General features: G+C 32.4%; 1 protein-coding gene across 2 annotated transcripts in view; it reads right to left on the reverse strand.

Annotated features, from left to right (window-relative positions):
* The window catches only part of LOC145252789 (kelch-like protein 9), a 145,344-nt gene that overhangs the window by 12,720 nt on the left and 114,203 nt on the right, over window positions 1-18,421 (reverse strand). For both annotated transcript variants that reach the window (XM_080112735.1, XM_080112736.1), the window contains exons 4-5: window positions 9,589-9,803; window positions 1-1,477 (exon numbers count right to left, since the gene is read on the reverse strand). The exon at window positions 1-1,477 is cut by the window's left edge and continues 12,720 nt beyond it. In XM_080112735.1, coding sequence (XP_079968861.1) covers window positions 1,202-1,477; window positions 9,589-9,803 — 491 coding nt within the window. In that variant the 3' untranslated portion in view covers window positions 1-1,201. The remainder of the gene's footprint in view (window positions 1,478-9,588; window positions 9,804-18,421) is intronic.

Below are 18,421 nucleotides of genomic sequence, written 5' to 3' on the forward strand. Positions count from 1 at the left end.
ATATATTTATACATATATATTTATACATATAATATATTATACATATATATAATATATGTATAATATATATATATTTATACATATAATATATTTATACATATATATAATATATGTATAATTGAATTCACTGACATTGTATAGGGTGTTTTTTTTGTTTTTTTTAGGAGGTAGCAAACCTTAAATTAAAAATTCACAAAATAACATTTTTATTATACAAATATGTGATTTATTCCAAAGCTTACATTTTTGGTATTTATAACTTAGATACAATTTCGGGTATATGGCCCCCGCGACTCACACATGTATCGCATAATCTATAAATTCAATTTTCACCACTGTACATTAAATTAACCTGTATTTCGGCAATAACAGGTCAAATATTGTCTTCCTAGTGGTTTGATTTAACCGCGTAGACATGGGACTTTACATATCACCAAAGAAAATAATCTAATGGGGTTAAATCGCACGAACGCGGTGGGCAGTTGATAGATCTATTTCATGAAATTATTCATTCATCAAATGTTTTCTCTCAAATTGATCATATCTTGCGCTGCTTGACATGTGGTTTCATCCTGCTGAAACCACATGATGAATTGACAAACCAAGTTAAACTCAAAATAATTGACTGTTACAACATCTGCAATTAAAGAAAATACGTAAATTGATCAAGTAGTTTCATTTTTATTAAGAAAAACGATTTTAAGCAATTAATGGAAAATTGTAGTCGTTACACAGCTGATCTTGCAAGTTTAAATTATTGTGGAGTTATCTGTCCTTGTTTCTTCAAGATGATGTGACAGTCTTTTTTTATTTATTCATAAAATTTGATTTTGTTAGATAAAAATAAAACTACGCGATCAATTTATGTGATTTTTGGAATATGACACTTTTTGTTTTATCAGGGGTACGTACATCATACGGAAAATATAGAGTTGTCAATTTAAAGTTCGCCACTTCTTTAAAAAAAACAAACAAATAAAATAAAAAAAATAAAAAAAACAAATAAAAAAATTAAAAATAAATAAAAAAAAACAAATAAAAAAATTAAAAACAAAAAAACAAAAAAAAACAAATAAAAATTTTTTAAAATAAATAAAAATACACCCTTTATTTACTACATTAAGTAAACCACCTGAAACAGTGAATCATAAGAAAGGGCGGGAGAAATAAAACATGGCTCGGTCAGTGTGCCGCTCACCTCTCAGCTAACAAAAAAGCTTGGGTCTAGAAAAATCGAGCCACACTGGTGATAATGCGTAAACAAATGCGATAACAGTTGCACATGTCTCCATGACATGTCCGCGGGGTCAAAAACAGAAATCATGTCCACATATTCGTTATTGGTGAATTTGTAGCCACCAATGCAGTAAATCTTATTGTGTCGTACAACCGGATACAAGCAGGACATGGGCATCTCCTGACCGTCGCTGGTGAGGCGTGTCCATTGGTCAACCACGGGGTCATATCTTTCACAATCCTAGTGTTGAAAAGAGAGAAAGATAAAGAGAAAGCAATATATTAGTTTAACATATACAATTAAGTTGTGAGATTTTAAAAGTTAGACCCGAATAGTATTTAAGTTGACATATAAAATTTTCATTGTGACCAGCCAATTTCCATGTGTTATTGTTATACCAGGATATTGGCATTATAATATACTTTGCGACAGTTTGTGTCATTTGAATTATTCGCACGGCTATTCTAATCTTAAATGTCATTCTCACAACGTTTCGGCCGATGAAACCTTTGTATTTCTTCAAACCTATCTTGTTGAACTCGGGAATCGTTCCGTCAAACTCAGAAATCCATATGTTATGAAAAGGGACAGACCCCAGTTTCTTTTTCTTTTTTTCATTACATGTGTGTGTGTGTGTGTATCTTCACTTTTTTCCATCTCCATAGAAAGTCCTCAACATGTTTAGTCCCTCCTTTTCTTTCAACGTTATGGGTGTGGCTTCCCAGATTCGTTATGACCGCCCCCCCCATGTAGGAAGGTAATGCACAGCATCAAATCAACGTATGTTATGTTGTTGTGTATATGAATATGTTCCAAAACAATATGTTGAATAGTGGGGTTTATATTTTATCTGCACATTCATGTACATGTAAATGTGTGTGTATATACGCCATATTTAGTTTATCGTCTAGTATGTATATTTTTAACATTTAGGCAACAGTTCTAACAGGAAACGATTGACGTGGACGTATCGAAACCGTTGTAGACAAACAATTCTTTTTAAGAGATGTCAATAACACAGCACATACCTGGATTATATACGAACATTTATTTTCATGATTCCGGACAGCATCTTCAGAGATTGCAACATCTTCACATCTTCGCTGCCTGAGAAAACGCAACTCCCTGCATCATAGAGAGACCAACTCCCCCTTGAGTTGTCCGTTCTCTCTGATGTTCAGCTAATGACTGACTAGAATCTACACATCACGTGTCTAAGACCCCAACTGCTGACGTAACAAATCTAGTTATTTGTTTATCCAAACCAAAATTATGTTTTCCTGTATTTTCTAAAATCACATTCTTTTTGTAGTTGTTTATTATTTCAGCTGTCAATCACTTTTTCCCAATCGAATTGTTTATTTTTCTAATCATAATAATCGATCCAGCAACCCGCCGTTGCTCAAATTAATTAATAATAATCTTTTGACCCTTGGCCCTGCCTGCCACAGTTAACACAGATACTACGTTATGACCAGCCAAAGGGTCACAACATTACACAAAGAATTTCAAATGGAACCCATATATATATATATATATATATATATATATATATATATATATATATATATGTATAACCACGATGAAATGTTGCATCCCTCTGCCTGTTCTACAAGCACTTTAATGATGAATGCTCTGATGAACTACAAGCACTTGTACCTCCTCGACGTGACTACCCCTGACAAGCCAGACGAGCAACTAAGTCTCTAGGTGTAAGAAAGCCTTTTACTCCAATAGTTTCTTCCCCAGAACTGCAAGTCTTTGGAACTCCCTTCTGGGATTCTGCTTTCCCAACTGTACTGATATGCAGAAGTTCAAGTGTAATGTGAACAAACATCTTTCTACTCATCTCCCTTCATAATGCCCCCACAAATTATGTCCCCGATAGTAGCCCCCTGCTTCAAAGTGGCACTTGCCTTGTTTGGGGTGAAAATTGAATAAAAATTTTTTTTTGAAATATTTAATCCGCGGGAGTAACATGCTCTCATTCCATCAGCCATGACGAGGTAAAAGTTTTAAGTAATTTGCAATTGTATTCTTAGTATCACACACACACACACTGAGGATTGTACCTTCAACCTCTAGAAGAGTGTCAGTTACAACTAAATTTCACTGAAGATTTTATCTGTTACATACCTCGGATCCTTGCAAGCTGAGTAAAATTCAGTTTCTGAATTTTTGAGATGAGAATTGTTCATATTATGGGATTCCATTATGCCATCTTTAAATTTTATTTTATTTTAAAGTTGATGAGTTCCTTTTCTTAAGTTAAGGGTGGAATAAATTCAAAAATTGGCATAATTACATGAATGTTTCTGTACTATGAAACAGGTGCTGTCAAGAATTGAACATTTCAACATACTTAAAGAAATAAACGATAAGATGGTCAACATCTTGAAATTTGGAATATAGACTTTTGCCATATATGTATCTATATATTAGTGCTGGCATGATTTATCGGAATCGGAAAAATCAGAATATTTGAGGGTATCGGAAAAATTTGTACTAAATTTTCGATGGTAAAACGATTCTTTTAATTGTCTTTTTTATTTGATTTTGTTTAAAGCAAAATCTTCCATTGCTGGTAATAATAATAAAATAATAAATATTTATTGATTTTAAACCATCAATGAAGCCAAAATCGATAGATCATCCCCCACAAGTATCTTTTTATGCTTAGGAAAATATTTGCACATTTTACAAGTGTGTTTTTACGGTAATCAGAGAAAAATACAACTATGTAGTTTAATGTTTAGAGATTTAGAAAATCATAATTCGAACTTGCATCGAAATCAGGAATTTAGTACGGAATCGGTAAAAATATTGGAATCGTCCCATCACTACTATATATATATATATCTATATATCTATAAAAACAGAGATGTGTGTGCCACAGACGCTTTCTAATTGGTTAATCCAATAATCACATCTAAAAAACTATGGTTCCTACGTTCTCAACTTTACCATAAAATATTATGCCCTTATTTATTGTCCATCTTGGGAGGGTCTATTTTTTCCCTAACTTGCCATTTACAAATTACAAAATTACGAAACTTACACCAGCCATCACAATCCAACCTCCGACACCACGTCCGCCATTACACCTACACCATCCTCACTGCCGTTATCGTCTAACATTACGACACACACTTCCATTTACTAACATGCTTCCTTTGTTTTTCACATTACTTACTTCCCTTATTTATATTAGTCAGATTCTCATTATTATTAATTATTTCACACTTTATTAAATACTGCCTGCCTTCTTATTCCTTAAGATACGAAACAATATGCACATTACTACTTATGCACATGCACTGAACTGCCATTTTTCCTGACCGTTCCTTAGCCAAACCAATGTTGACCCTGCAAACGACTCTCTATAACTACTACTACTACTACACACAGCACACCCATAAACACAACCACACATTACTAAAGTGCCGTCTGGCACTAGCCGCACACACGTACACACAACACGAAAACAAACGCTGTCCTTCAAAGGACAGACTATTAGTACTACTACTATTCCCAGCGCACACACGCACACACTCTGGCGCTAGCCGCACACACGTACACACAACACGAAAACAAACGCTGTCCTCCAAAGGACAGACTATTAGTACTACTACTATTCCCAGCACACGCGCACACATGCACACACGTTCACTACCTTCCTTGTGTACGTCACATTGTTATGGCAACCAAGCGCGCTGACTTTCACACCATAAACACACACAGTAAATCTGATTTTCTTCATTTTCTCATTTTATTACTTTGGTATATTCCCGTTTATCCATTCATTTGCTTCTACTTTCTTTTACTACATTTTATGACAAGACTCCCAAATACTTTTGTGAATTATAGTTTTCGACTGTTATAAAACCTACCGGTATTCCGATAAATTAATTTTTCTTGTGTTTATATATCATTCATCTACCCATTATCGTCTGCAAAATTTTTCTTCATTTTTCCTTCTGCCATTCCTATTCATTGTTTTTCGTTCTAATCTACATACAACTTATTTCATTCAATTTTAATCTACAAAAAATATCAATTATTGCCTACTTTATAAAAATTTATTTTCACCATTACTTGTACAATATTTCCTTTCTGCCAATTTATTTTTACATATCACATACTTACAACGTATTGTCTGCACATTTACTTTATTTTACCATTATCTACACAATATTTTATTTCCATCAAAAATATTTTAACTATCACTTATTTACATCTTATAGTCTGCACATTTTTTTTTTTATTTTAACATATTGATAATATTTTTACTTCCGTTAACACTTTCATTCATTATTTCTGTTTAACCTGCGTTTAATCAAACACTTTACAGTTACCGTTTAGTCAATAACAACCTATTTTATTTTTCTTATCTTACACCTGATTACATACATTATAACAACTTACTATTAGACAAACCCTACTGGAAACCACAATAATAAACCTTGACCAGCTTAAATTACACCAATATAATTGCCGACTGTCCATCCAACACCACTACTAAACAACACGTTCTTTTACAATCACATGCACCTTTTTTATTATACTTTTTTAAACTTACTTTTTCACTTAGCACATTATCTTTAAATTTCAAACAATAACATCATCTTTCCTAACAAAACTCCTTTTTTTCAATTTTTTATACTTTTTACCACTATTTTTGTACAGTACAAAATGATTTGCCAATCCTGCCAAACCATCATTCCCCCTCCCCTTTACTTTTTTTTTCACGGTTTCTTATTTCTATTAATTCCCTGGATAACCACTGATTGGGTACTAATTAACTATTTCGTGTAGAACGCGTCCTGCAAATTTTGGCTACAACTGGTGTTCTTTTTTTTATGTTTTTTTTTTTTTGCGTTGTTCTGTTTGGTTGGCTGCTTTCGTTGTTATATATATATATATATATTTCTTTTCTGGATCACCAATATGACAACACCAAATGCAAGTGCTTTTTTGGGGTTTTTTGCGTTGTTCTGCTCGGTTGACTGCTTTAGATGTTATTATATATATTTTTTTCCTTTGGATAAATAACTTAACAAAACCAAATTAAATTTTCAAAAAGTGATTTCTTCATATCATGAATACAATTTCTTTGCGACGGAAACTGTAAATCTACCACCAACATTATATATATATTTCTATACATTTCTATACAGGCGTTACAGTAAACTAATACCGAAATTTCATCGGCTGCGGCGGGGGGGGGGTTAATACCCACAAGTTCCAATCATTTAAAAACAATTCGAAATTTAATTTGGTTTTGTTGTCATTATTTATCCACAAAAAAAAAAAAAAAAAAAAAAAAAAAAAAAAATCAGTTCTAGCCAACATGTGGCCCTATAAGCAGGGCGCATTCTACATGATAGCCGGTAGTTGGCATGCAGGGGCCTCTTTTGTATATGTTCGCCAAAAAAAGTTATATCTAATAAGTAACAAAAAAAAACAAAAAAAAACTCACCTTTTAGAAAAACAACATTGTATAAAAACCACAATATGTTTATTGGTTACAAAACGGGGGATCGATTTGGTATGACGTTGTAACTAAAAATTTATCAACCCTTAACAATTGTTGCAATAATAAAACAGACAAATATTATTTTAGAGGTCACATGAATTGTACCTAAACCCCCGAAATAAAATTAATTTTCCCTTTCTTTCTTTCATTTTACAGACTCAACACAATCTTGCAAATTAAGCAAGGTATTACAAGTTTTTAAAAAAATTACTGACCATACTTTTGTTAATTTTTATGTTAAAATATTTTCTACTTACAACTTTCTATTACTGCTTGCTTACATTATTTACAGATTTAAAAAAATATTAATCTTGATTTTGAAATTCTCTTGTATATCCATAAAAGTGAACGTGTCTGTGTATCTGTCTGTCTGTGTGTACATTTCCCTACGCAATAACTGTCAATTTTATGTCTACAGACTCAAATTTTGATATCCAGGGTACTGAGATTTGGGAAAATCTATGTGATCGGTTTTCGGCCACAAATTTTGTGATTAAAGGGTCAAAGTTCAACGATTTGACCTTTGAGAACTCTACCAAACTCCTCCGACAAGTTTGGGTCTAAACACTTGAAATTTTAGATATAAGTTCCATGGACATGGATCTAACTTAATAATTTAATTAGGGGCCAAAATAATATATGTTTAGGGGTCATAATAGGGGTCAAAGTTAAAAAATTGACTGCTTTTTTTTTGTTTTTGTTCAACGTACACCTCCAAATACCCGGGCAACGCCGGGCACCCATGCTAGTATATATATATATCCCAAAACATCTTATACATATTTTTTTGATTCTTTGGACTACTGTTTTCATCTTGAGTGTTATTTTCAAAACGTTTCAGTTGTGCAACCTCTGACCTTCTTTAAATGAACTTTGCCAAACTCAGAAATCCACATAGAATTTCCAATGGAACCTTGTATTTAATCCACGGGGGTGGGGGTGGGGGGATTAGCTTGCTCTTCTTCCATCAGCCATGTCTTGAATAATTTGCAATTATATACTTAGTATCACCCAAGGGTTAAAAGTTAATCCCCAGTAGACCCTCAGATGAGGGTCAGGTATCAGTTACAGGTAAATTTTACTTAACACTTCATCTGTTATGCCTTGGATGTTTGCAAACTAAGTAAAATTCAGTTACAAGCCAATGGTTCAGTAAATAGAAGAAGACTTCATCAGCTTACTGCCACATATCATTAGCAACTTCCTGTCAATGACATCATATCTTGACACATAATCCCAACCTCTAACTTGACTTTTAAATGGAGTTTTCCACCGTCTTAATTCATTGTTGTAGGAAATACCATTTTTTTTTATTTTAATTACTTGGTGTTTTTACAGAATACAAACCTGACTGGACTGGCTTTTGTCGAACAAGATTTACGTTGATGAAACAACATTTTTATTTTTATTTCCTCATCAAGAAATTTTTTTTCATCTTGTAGAAGTAATTTCCAATTGTATTCTTAGTATCGCCCACACTGAGGATTGAACCTTGTCAGTCACAACTAAATTCTACTGAATTCTTGTCATTTTTACTGTTGGTGTTGAAACGGTCTTGTTTGTCAGTGAACTATCAATTATTAGTTCTAATGTTGAAACTTTGTGAAATATGTTTTTTTAACAACTCGGATTAATTCTTTATATATATATATATATATATATACATATACACACAGAAGTTTGGAAAATATATGTGGTAAGTAAGCTACACAGAATTTTCTGTTTCATCCTCATGAGGATTCATCAGGCTATCCTCACGAGGAGGAACCGCAGAAAATTCTGTGTAGCTTAATTGCCATATATATTTTCAAAACTTATTACATATCTCTACTTACATATTGAACACTGTCGAAGTGAATATATATATATATATATATATATATATATAAAATTATTCCAGGTTAATATTTTCCAGCGCTGAAGCAACCAATTAAATTTTAACAACATTCATACAAAAGTGCTCAATACATAAGCATTAATATGTTGCTACACATTCATGAGCATGTTCAGTCAGCCAGTCACTGTATATGTGTAACGACATAAGTACAATCCGTTACAAGTAACTAGAGATCTCTTAAGGTTTCTAGTTACTTGAAACTGGTTAAAAAAGTAAAATATTTTCGCAAACGTAAAACCACACTTGCTCAGATGAAGATGGAATCCATAGATTTTAATTTTATTGATCGTTTAAAATAAATATTTATCATTTCAACATTAGTACAAGCAATTAATTAAATTTTAAACGTAAACAAACTAAAAAAAAAAAAAAAAAAAAAAAAAAAAAAAACAATTATAAAAGAAGCGTTTTTGGCATCAGATAATCGGAACAATTTTTTTAATATTCTAATACCGATTCCACAACCACCAAAAAGTTAAGACTTTTTTTTAATGATTCCTGATTAATTGCTCCAACACTAGAATTTTTAGAGGTGGTTTTAAAACATCCTGACAGACTTCCTATTCCTAGAAAAAAGAAAAGAAAGAAAAGGAAAAAAAGGAAAAAGAAAACGGGGAAAAAAAGAAAAAGGAAAAAAAGGGAAAAAAAGAAAAAGGAAAAAAAGGAAAAGGAAAAAGGGGGAAAAGGAAAAAAGGGATAAAAAGGAAAAAGGGATAAAAAGGAAAAAGGGATAAAAAGAAAAAAAGGAAAAAAGGAAAAAAGAAAAAGGAAAAAAGAAAAAGGAAAAAAGAAAAAGGAAAAAAGAAAAGGGGAAAAAAGGGGGAAAAAAGGGGGAAAAAAGGGGGAAAAAATGGGGGAAAAAAGGGAAAAAGAAAAAAGGAAAAAAGAAGGGGAAAAAAAAAAGTCCATGGAACATACTTTGATATCATGGATGAGTCCTTGTTGCATAGTACATCCTCCAAGAACATAGATTTTGCCATTGACGGCTGCCATGGCGTGACACGAACGTCGTTGGAGCATAGAGGCTCTTGTTTTCCATGTTTTGTTAGTTGGTTCATAGCTGGTGACATTATCTAGCAAATCTGTGCCATCATGGCCACCGGATATATACATTTGATTATTCAATTCACAACCTGTAAAAAATTTAAAAGAAAATAAAAGTCATACATAATTTTTTACAATTGAAAATATACAACAATATAAAAGCTGTGTGTGTGTGTGTGTGTATATTTATAATTCTCCTATTACAAATACATATCCTTTCTCAAGACTCATTTTTTTACATTAGACTTGAGAACGACCATGGTCAGCGGGAAACAGCCCCACGATATTATATTCCACAGACGGTATTTCAGGAAAAACTTTGCTCATGGAATTTTCGTTTAGTTTTATAAGTATCTATCTATAGCCTTTGAGCCCCTGGAGGGGCATAGGCCATCCACAACTTTGTAGATGCTTTTGTAGCGAGGAGTTCTTTTTTCGGGGTGAGGGGGCTAGCCCCATGCCCAACCTTCCCAGAAGGTACATACAGTGCGTAACCTTCCCAAATGGTCACCTAACTGGTACTGGCCAGGCTCAACTTGTTTAACTTTGGTGATCTGGTGAGAAGCAGTGTGATAATATGATTGTGCTGTACAGCCCTATGATATTATATTCCACAGATGGGTATTTCAAAAAGAAACTTTGCTCATGGAATTTTCATTTAGTTGTAGAAGTCATATATAATTTACCATTTTACCATTGAAAATATGCCATAATATAAAATCTGCGTGCATACTTTTGCATGTTTACAGGTCTGCTATTACGAATGCATATCATATAAGGATTTTTTCTCAAGATTCATTTTTGAGGCGAAACAACAGCCGATAAACACAACAGAGAATTGTTCAATAAGCGTTAATAAATGTCAAGTAGCTGGCGAAACCACACGGCGATTATTGATAATGGTGGAAATTGGTCAGAATTTGATTATTTAAGAGGACGGCTCAACAAGAACTTATTTGCATTAGACTTGAGAACGACCATGGTCAGCGAGAAGTAATCCCATGGTATTATATTCCACAGATAAATATTTCTAGGAAAGAAACTTTGCTCATGGAATTTTCGTTTGGTTTTAGAAGTCCTGCATAATTTATTATTTCACCATTGAAAATATGCCACAATATGAGAGCTGTGGGTTTTTGCCTATTTGCATGTTTGCTAGAATGTATAAACTTGACCTTTTCCCCAATGAAAACTTAGAAAAAGTTAAATCACGTTGACTTAGAATGACTTATGTGAAATAGTTGAATATGGTTAAATCTGTGCTCATTTTAGTATTAAATATTAATCCCTAGTTATACACTGAATGGATACCATTGTAGTTAGTTCGTTGCACCATATAACAAAAGTCCATACAAAATTTCAGTCAGATCAACCCAGTAATTTCCAAAAAAAATGGAATGGACGTGTAGAAAAACGGATATTTCTAGAAAAGAAACTTTGCTTATGGAATTTTCGTTTAGTTTTATAAGTCATACATAATTTATTATTTCACCATTGAAAATATGCCTCAATCAGTGGTTGAAAAGGTTTCTTGTAAATTGTTAAAAGGAAAGAAGTTTAGTCTTAGTAGCATTAAATGTTACAATCTATTAAAGGCGCCATTCCACTACAGACAGAACGGCGTTTTCTAAGGTTTCTGCCATTGACTTGGAGTTTTCTCTTATTAAAAAGAAAAATGGATTTCAACTCAAAAAGCAGAAGATTTATATCCATGAGAGGCTCCAGAGATTTAAGTAAAAATCATGTTTTTTTTCTGGATAAAAAAAGAAGTGAAATCACGAAAAAAAATTTATAGGATAAAAATTTATAAAGGAAGAAATTCCCCCCAGATTTCTTCACACTTCTTACTAACTTAGATTCCTCCCTAGCTATGTAATTTTTTTTTTTTACAAGGGAATCACCACTTACCAAGACTCCCAGAAGCCACTCGAGGATAAGGGTAGAGTGGTCAAAAGAACAATATCGTAATAATCGTTAGAAGTGAAAATTTGGTAAAATTGGATTACTTAAGAGGAACGACTCATCAAAAACTTGTTTACATTGGACTTGAAGACGACCATATTGTAGTCAGCTGGAAAGCAGGAAAATGGAAGAGAGTTCCACAGGCGTGCAGTTCTAAGCAAGAAGCTTTGTTCGTGGAATCTACATTTAGGTTTAAGCACAGATAAAGAGTGGGGGGAATTATTGATAATGTTTACAGCCAAACAAGTGTTTCTCGTGAATGTTTGGCAAGGGGGGACCATACATTGGAGCTCAAACGAGCACTTGCCATGAAAATAACGATAAAACAGACAGGCTCGCAGCACCTCTTCTGTGAGAAAGAGGTTGCAGGGAAGCGAAAAGGGCATCCTCCACTAGGTTATGAAGTCTATTCTGAACTCTGTCGAGGCAAGTCAAGATCTTCCTTGAGAACAAAATTATTATACATGCAGATATTTTTTTACTTCAGGGTTATCAAGGCCTTGATGCTACTCTTGTATAAGGATTAACGAGTGTTAGGTAGACAGGGAGACAACACTAATGATCAGTAATGGTGGAACTTGGGTGGGGTTTAATTATCAGGGAGAACTGTCATTGAAAGGAAAAAGGAAGACAAGACAAAGAGAGGAAGAAAAAAAGCAAGCAAAAAAAGATAAAGCAAGAGGGAGATAGCAGGGGAGGAAGAAAGTGATAAGACAAATAAAATCCAGCCAAAGAGCAACCACAAAAATAAATAAAAAATAAGAAGGTAAGGTCCTAGCGATTTGGCAAAAATCAGTTATTTCGTCTTTAAAAACAAAACAAGAAAGTGGATTTCAATCTAAAAGGCGACCAACTCATCTGTTAGAGACTCTAGTAATTTAAGTGATAATCAGCTTTTTCTAGGTTTAAAAAAAAAAAAGAAAAAAGAATTTCATCAAATTAATAAGATATAAATTAACAAAAGAAATTCTCCGAAAATTTTATAAATTAGTATTATAATAACAATAATAAATTAGTATTATAATGATAATAATCTATATATTAATAGGATAGCGTGTGTGTTATTTATTTTGTGTGTCACGCTTACATCTGAGTGACTGTCGTTTAATTGTTATGAACTTCCAGTTCATGTAATCAATAATTTTACCAAGAATTCTTCATAAGTTTTGGTTTCTGTTCAAGCTGATGCACGCAAGTCATATGGATATATTTTTTTATTTTTGAAATCGCAACTTTTTAACATAAAAATCAATAGGACATTAACTTTATAATAATATATACGAAATCTACAAGAATTAAAATATCATATTTAAGTATACTTTATGACTGGGCTATGCCGGGCATCCCTGCTAGCTTGAATAAATACTTTTGCAGTTTTAACAAAAGAGCTACAATAATAACAGAGCATCTCCATTCATGCTGAACATGTACAGAATGCCAACATCAATATATTACATGTGAATGAGTCCACTGTGGAATTTCCACAGATAGTATTATTATTATTATTATTATTATAGTAAGTATCATTTTTATTATAATAATTAGAATAATAATAAGTATAATAATAATCATCATCATCATGTTTTTTGTCCGTCCATTTGATCATCCTGGAGGGTGAGGTGGAGCGGTCATTATTGGTGAGTGCAGAGATGTCTGATAAGCCCAATCTTCTCTTGAAAAGTTCTGCTGCAGTGAGAACGGAATGGTAGGAGATGTCAAATGCTTCAAAGCATCGTTCAATCCGTCTTGTATGCGCTTCTCTGCAGAAGCTTTCTTGTCACTTTCATCTTGGTGGTCATTGTCGTGAACAGCAGCTCACCACTTGGCCCTTTCTGAAGCCGTCTGCTTTTAAGATGGTGAATCAATGTTGAAGGCTTTTAGAGTGTCTTTAAACCGTTTCCTCTGGCTATCATGGAAGCGCTTGCCATGTTGAAGCCTGTCAAACTGCGGAAACTTCTCGAGTATTCTGTAGTCTGGTATACAAGCTAGATAGACAGATATGACACTTCTACGTTATAATAGCAAAAATCGAAATATTGAATTTCAAGTAAAACCAATGGTATCTACTTAACTCTCATGTCACAGTAATGAGCATATCCAAAAATTATGTATAAGAATAAGATAGTAAATTAATTATTAATGAAAATAGTTTTCGAAAAAATTTCAAGTGTAGATATATAAATAAACAGCATAAAGTCAAGGGAAGTAACTTAGTTCGTCTTGTTACAATTCTGAATGCCACACAATCATTTATTTGTACAAAATACATGTTTTATGTAATAGTTGGTTGGTTGTTTTACGGCATATCAACCCTTTACAGGTTATTTAATGCCGAATTCAGTGATTTTGAAGAACAACTTTTTAATAGAGTATATTTGTTGTTTTTTTTAAGTCGGTTTCTATTTAACCCACAGTTGGGACCCTAACAGGTACTACCAGTCCGGATCGGAGTGGACCTGGGAGCAATGGCAATTAAAGGATGGCTCCACGCTCACCAAAGCCCGCAAGCTGGGGCCTCACCATCGGATATAGTTTAAGGTCATATCCAGGATCGTTTCATGTAATAATGTAATAATGCAGTAATATTTAATTGTGACATGACAATTAAGTAGATAATATTGCTTTTAGTTAAAACTGATATAAAAATAAGTAGTTACTTTTTTTTTTTTTAATGAAAATTTCAAATTTTCGATTATTGGATTTCGCTATTAGAATGAAAGTTCAGTCCAAAGTTAACACAAAGTTAAGACGCCAGAAGTGGACTCGGTTAGTCTAAAATATGGAACGGAAATCACTAAATATTTATTCAGGTTTACTTCAAAATACGAGACCATATGGAAATAATTTATTAAAAAAAAATAAATAAATAAATTAGCTTTAACACTTCTTGCTCTATCATGAATCAATTAAAAAAAAAAAAATAATGATAATAAACTTCGATCTCGTAATTAAACTGACGATAGTTACCTTGTTTTATAATGCATTATTTATGACAAAAACGTGATAAAATTTGTGAAAGACATTCTAAGAATTAAGAAATATATATTAAAAGAAAACCTTATTTTCAGAAATGTTAAAAGAATTTTTAAAATTATTTCCACATGAATATATTTTAAATATTCAAAAAAATATAATAGAAATGTAAAAAATAAAAGTTTATTAATTTTTTTTTTTTTTTGTTTGTTTCATGATAAAACAAGTGTTTCTATATGGTTTTGTATTTCGTTTCATACTTAGTGATTTCCGTTCCATATTTTGCTAAATCGAGTTCACTTCCGGCGTCTTAAATTTGTGTACTGAATTTTTGATCTTCTAATCAGTAAGAAGGCAAAATCAACAAATCTTATTCCCCGGCCCCAATCCTCAGATTTGTTTTTTATCTGTGAGTGGATCTGAAACAATCTTTCTTTCTGAAAATCGCCATCATCATCATCATATATATATATATATATATATATATATATACATACACACACACACATACATATACACACACACTAGCTGGCAGCCCGGCAGTAACAGGATATTTTATTTTTGCAGATTGCATATGAATTATTATAGAATCAATCCTCTATTGAATATTATATATCATGAGGAATATTATGCCTGGCGGACTGATTTGCAAAAAAAAATTTTTTTAAATAATGTCGTTCATCAAATTCCGTCTGTATTTGTTTACAATTTCATGTCAGCTGATGTACTTTTAAAATATGCAAATAAAGAAATGATTTGCAGCGATTTGAAATGGTATTTCTTCTTTTATCATAAACGGAACTCGTTAATGAGAAAAATTAAAATAAAATGGTGAGGTACCCAAGGGATCATTCGATCTGTAGTCGAATGCTCTACCACTAAGCTATATCTCCAGATTATATTAAAAAAACAAACAGATTTAAGAAGAAATGATTTGCTAAGATTTTATTATCTCCCTTGACCGGTGCAACATAAATATTCCCCTATAAAAATTCTTTTTTTTATCTATGAGAAAAAAAAGCCATTTTTAAAATCATATTTTTTCAATTTTCGATACTCACCAGATGGATTTCTGTACAAGACATATCTAAGAACACTGCCAAAGATTTTATTAATTTTTATTTATTGCGGACTATTATCCTCATCTTTTCTTAGTTGTTTCACAACGTTTCGGCCAACTATTCCTCTGGCCTTCATCAGGTGGTAACCGCGACGGATAGGAACTCTGAATCTCCTGACTGCATTTACTGCAATTACTGCCTTCCGTCTTACCACGTTTTGGCCAAGTAAGCCTCTGGCCGGCTTTGGGAAGGATTGAAACCGCTATCTTCAAACAATTCTCACCTGGAACCGTAGAGATTCAACGTTTCTATCCACTGCCCCACGGGCCCCAAAGGGCGATCAAGGTTGAATTTTTGGTCTTATGAATTCATGTTTATTTATTATCTAATCTTCCATGGTCGGGTACATTCCAAATGGTCTATATATTATTTAATTGGAATTCATTGTTGAGATGAGTATTATTTATTAATTTTATTTATTGCGGACTATTATCCTCATCTTTTCTTAATTGTTTCACAACGTTTCGGCCAACTATTCCTCTGGCCTTCGTCAGGTATACCATTCAGTACAGACTTGATTAATTTGAAGCTCATGTTCAATAATTATAAAAAATATTAAATATATTAAATTATGTTTATTAATAAACAGATCCACCGGACCTATATAAAAAAATTTTTTTAAGTTTTTTTTACCGGACCCATTGTATAAACAAAGAAAATTACTCCAGGAAAATGCCCACTTTGGACCATTACCATGTGATGTGGATTATGGCAAATACAGTTTGGATCATTTTACCACAATGCTATCAAAGACATTCACTTCGAATTTTACCATGCAATTTGGATGTGAATTTTTATATCCTTTTCATGAACTTCCCTTACTCTATGACATTTAAATACTTAAACAACTTTTAATTGTGATTTTCCATGTCTCACTGACTTTAGCAAATAAGGTGTAAACCATTATAGTTATTTGCTAATATTTTCTCCTCTGAAGAGATGATAGACATCGAAATCCTATAGGATAAGGAGTTATAATATTTCAAATGTATTCTTTGTTTTTTGGCAATGGTTTCAACCATTTGTTTGATTAAAAATTCAATAATATGTGTAAACGCTTACTTTGACTGTATATATATATATATATATATATATATATATATATATATATATATGTATGCACACACACTAAACCTTTTTGTCCGTGAAAAACAAACAAAAGTTATAGGCCATTGATTCAGAACGAGTGCTTTATGTCAAATTGATTGAATATGGTTGAATTTGTGCTCATTTTTGCATTAAATACTCATTTCTATTAAACCCTAACTTTGCATAGAACGGATACCATAATCCTTTGTTCGGTGCACCTCATAACAAAGGTCCATACAAAATTTCAGCCAGATCGACACAGAAAAAGTGGAATGGACAGACAAAAAATATATATTTATCCTGGAGTACACCTACTTACCGATGGACTACTTTCCAAGAACTTGAGTTGATTTACTTTTTAAGTTTCTTTTTCTTTATCTTACTTTTTTTTTTTTTAATTCTTTGTACTTAATTTTGTCCTGCTTAATTTATCTCTATAAATATAAAAGCGAAAATGTGTGTATGTATGTTCGCTTTTTGTGTATGTCTGTAAAAGGCTTTTTTCCGAGAAGCGATCGGTCGGCTCACAACTTCTTAAAACTTTTTATATCACATATAAATCATAATATCTATGAGTTAACAACAGAGGTCGCCTGTCTGTTTAATTTGCTCGACTTTGAAAAGATAAATATTCAACATTTTTCACTTGTCGCATGTGGATTAGGCTTTTTCGTATAATAAAAGCGACACTAATTCTGGCGGTATTTTTCCGGTCACGATCGCCGGAAATGTCCAAAAGCAATATTGTAACTTTCATTTTCACGAAATAAATTATATAAATTTGATTAATGTGGAAATTTTCCTTATATCTGACAATTGCTATTCAATTTGGACAATCCCCTTGTTATGGGGAGCTGCCCCCCCCCCCAATATCTTGGAAAATAAAAATAAAAAAAGCGTTCCCGTAGTAAATAAAATACTGTCCCGCAGTCAAAGTTGACCTCATTAAGTCATTAAAACGTGCACCTGCCAATTCTAAATAGTTAAATAAATTCAAATGTGCTTCCATTAGCATTTCACGGTGGCCCAATGGTTAACGTCGCACGATTTCATCATATTCCTTCATTCTCATTTCATATCTAAATATCTTTAAGCCAGTTTTTTTATATTTGCATTTTGTATAATTCTGGCCCTTCTCTTCTGATGAGAAGCATTTAGCTTCGAAATGTCATGGCCTAAGTTTTTTTTTTTTTCTTCTTAATTTTCCCCTTAACTTTTATTCCTCATCTTTCATTTAATATTATTGTTTGCCCCTCTTAAAAATGTCGAACTTTTCTTGTCTTGATAATTTTTGCTTTGTTAAAGATTTACTTTGGTAATTATATATATATATATATATATATATATATATATACACACACACAAAGAAAAATGAAAAATGCACATTGATCTTTATTATAGAGTAAAAGATTTTTTGTTAGATTTTCTTTCTAACCAAATTTTAATATGTTGAAATTCGATGTAAAAATGTTTACATAATGCTAACGAGATTTGACTGTGGTTTGACGTTACCATGACAACAACAGACGACGCCCATTGTCACTCGGTTTATAGCGATTTGG

Source organism: Euprymna scolopes, chromosome 29, assembly GCF_053919585.1.
Source record: "Euprymna scolopes isolate OS-2025 chromosome 29, ASM5391958v1, whole genome shotgun sequence".
NCBI lineage: Eukaryota > Metazoa > Mollusca > Cephalopoda > Sepiida > Sepiolidae > Euprymna > Euprymna scolopes.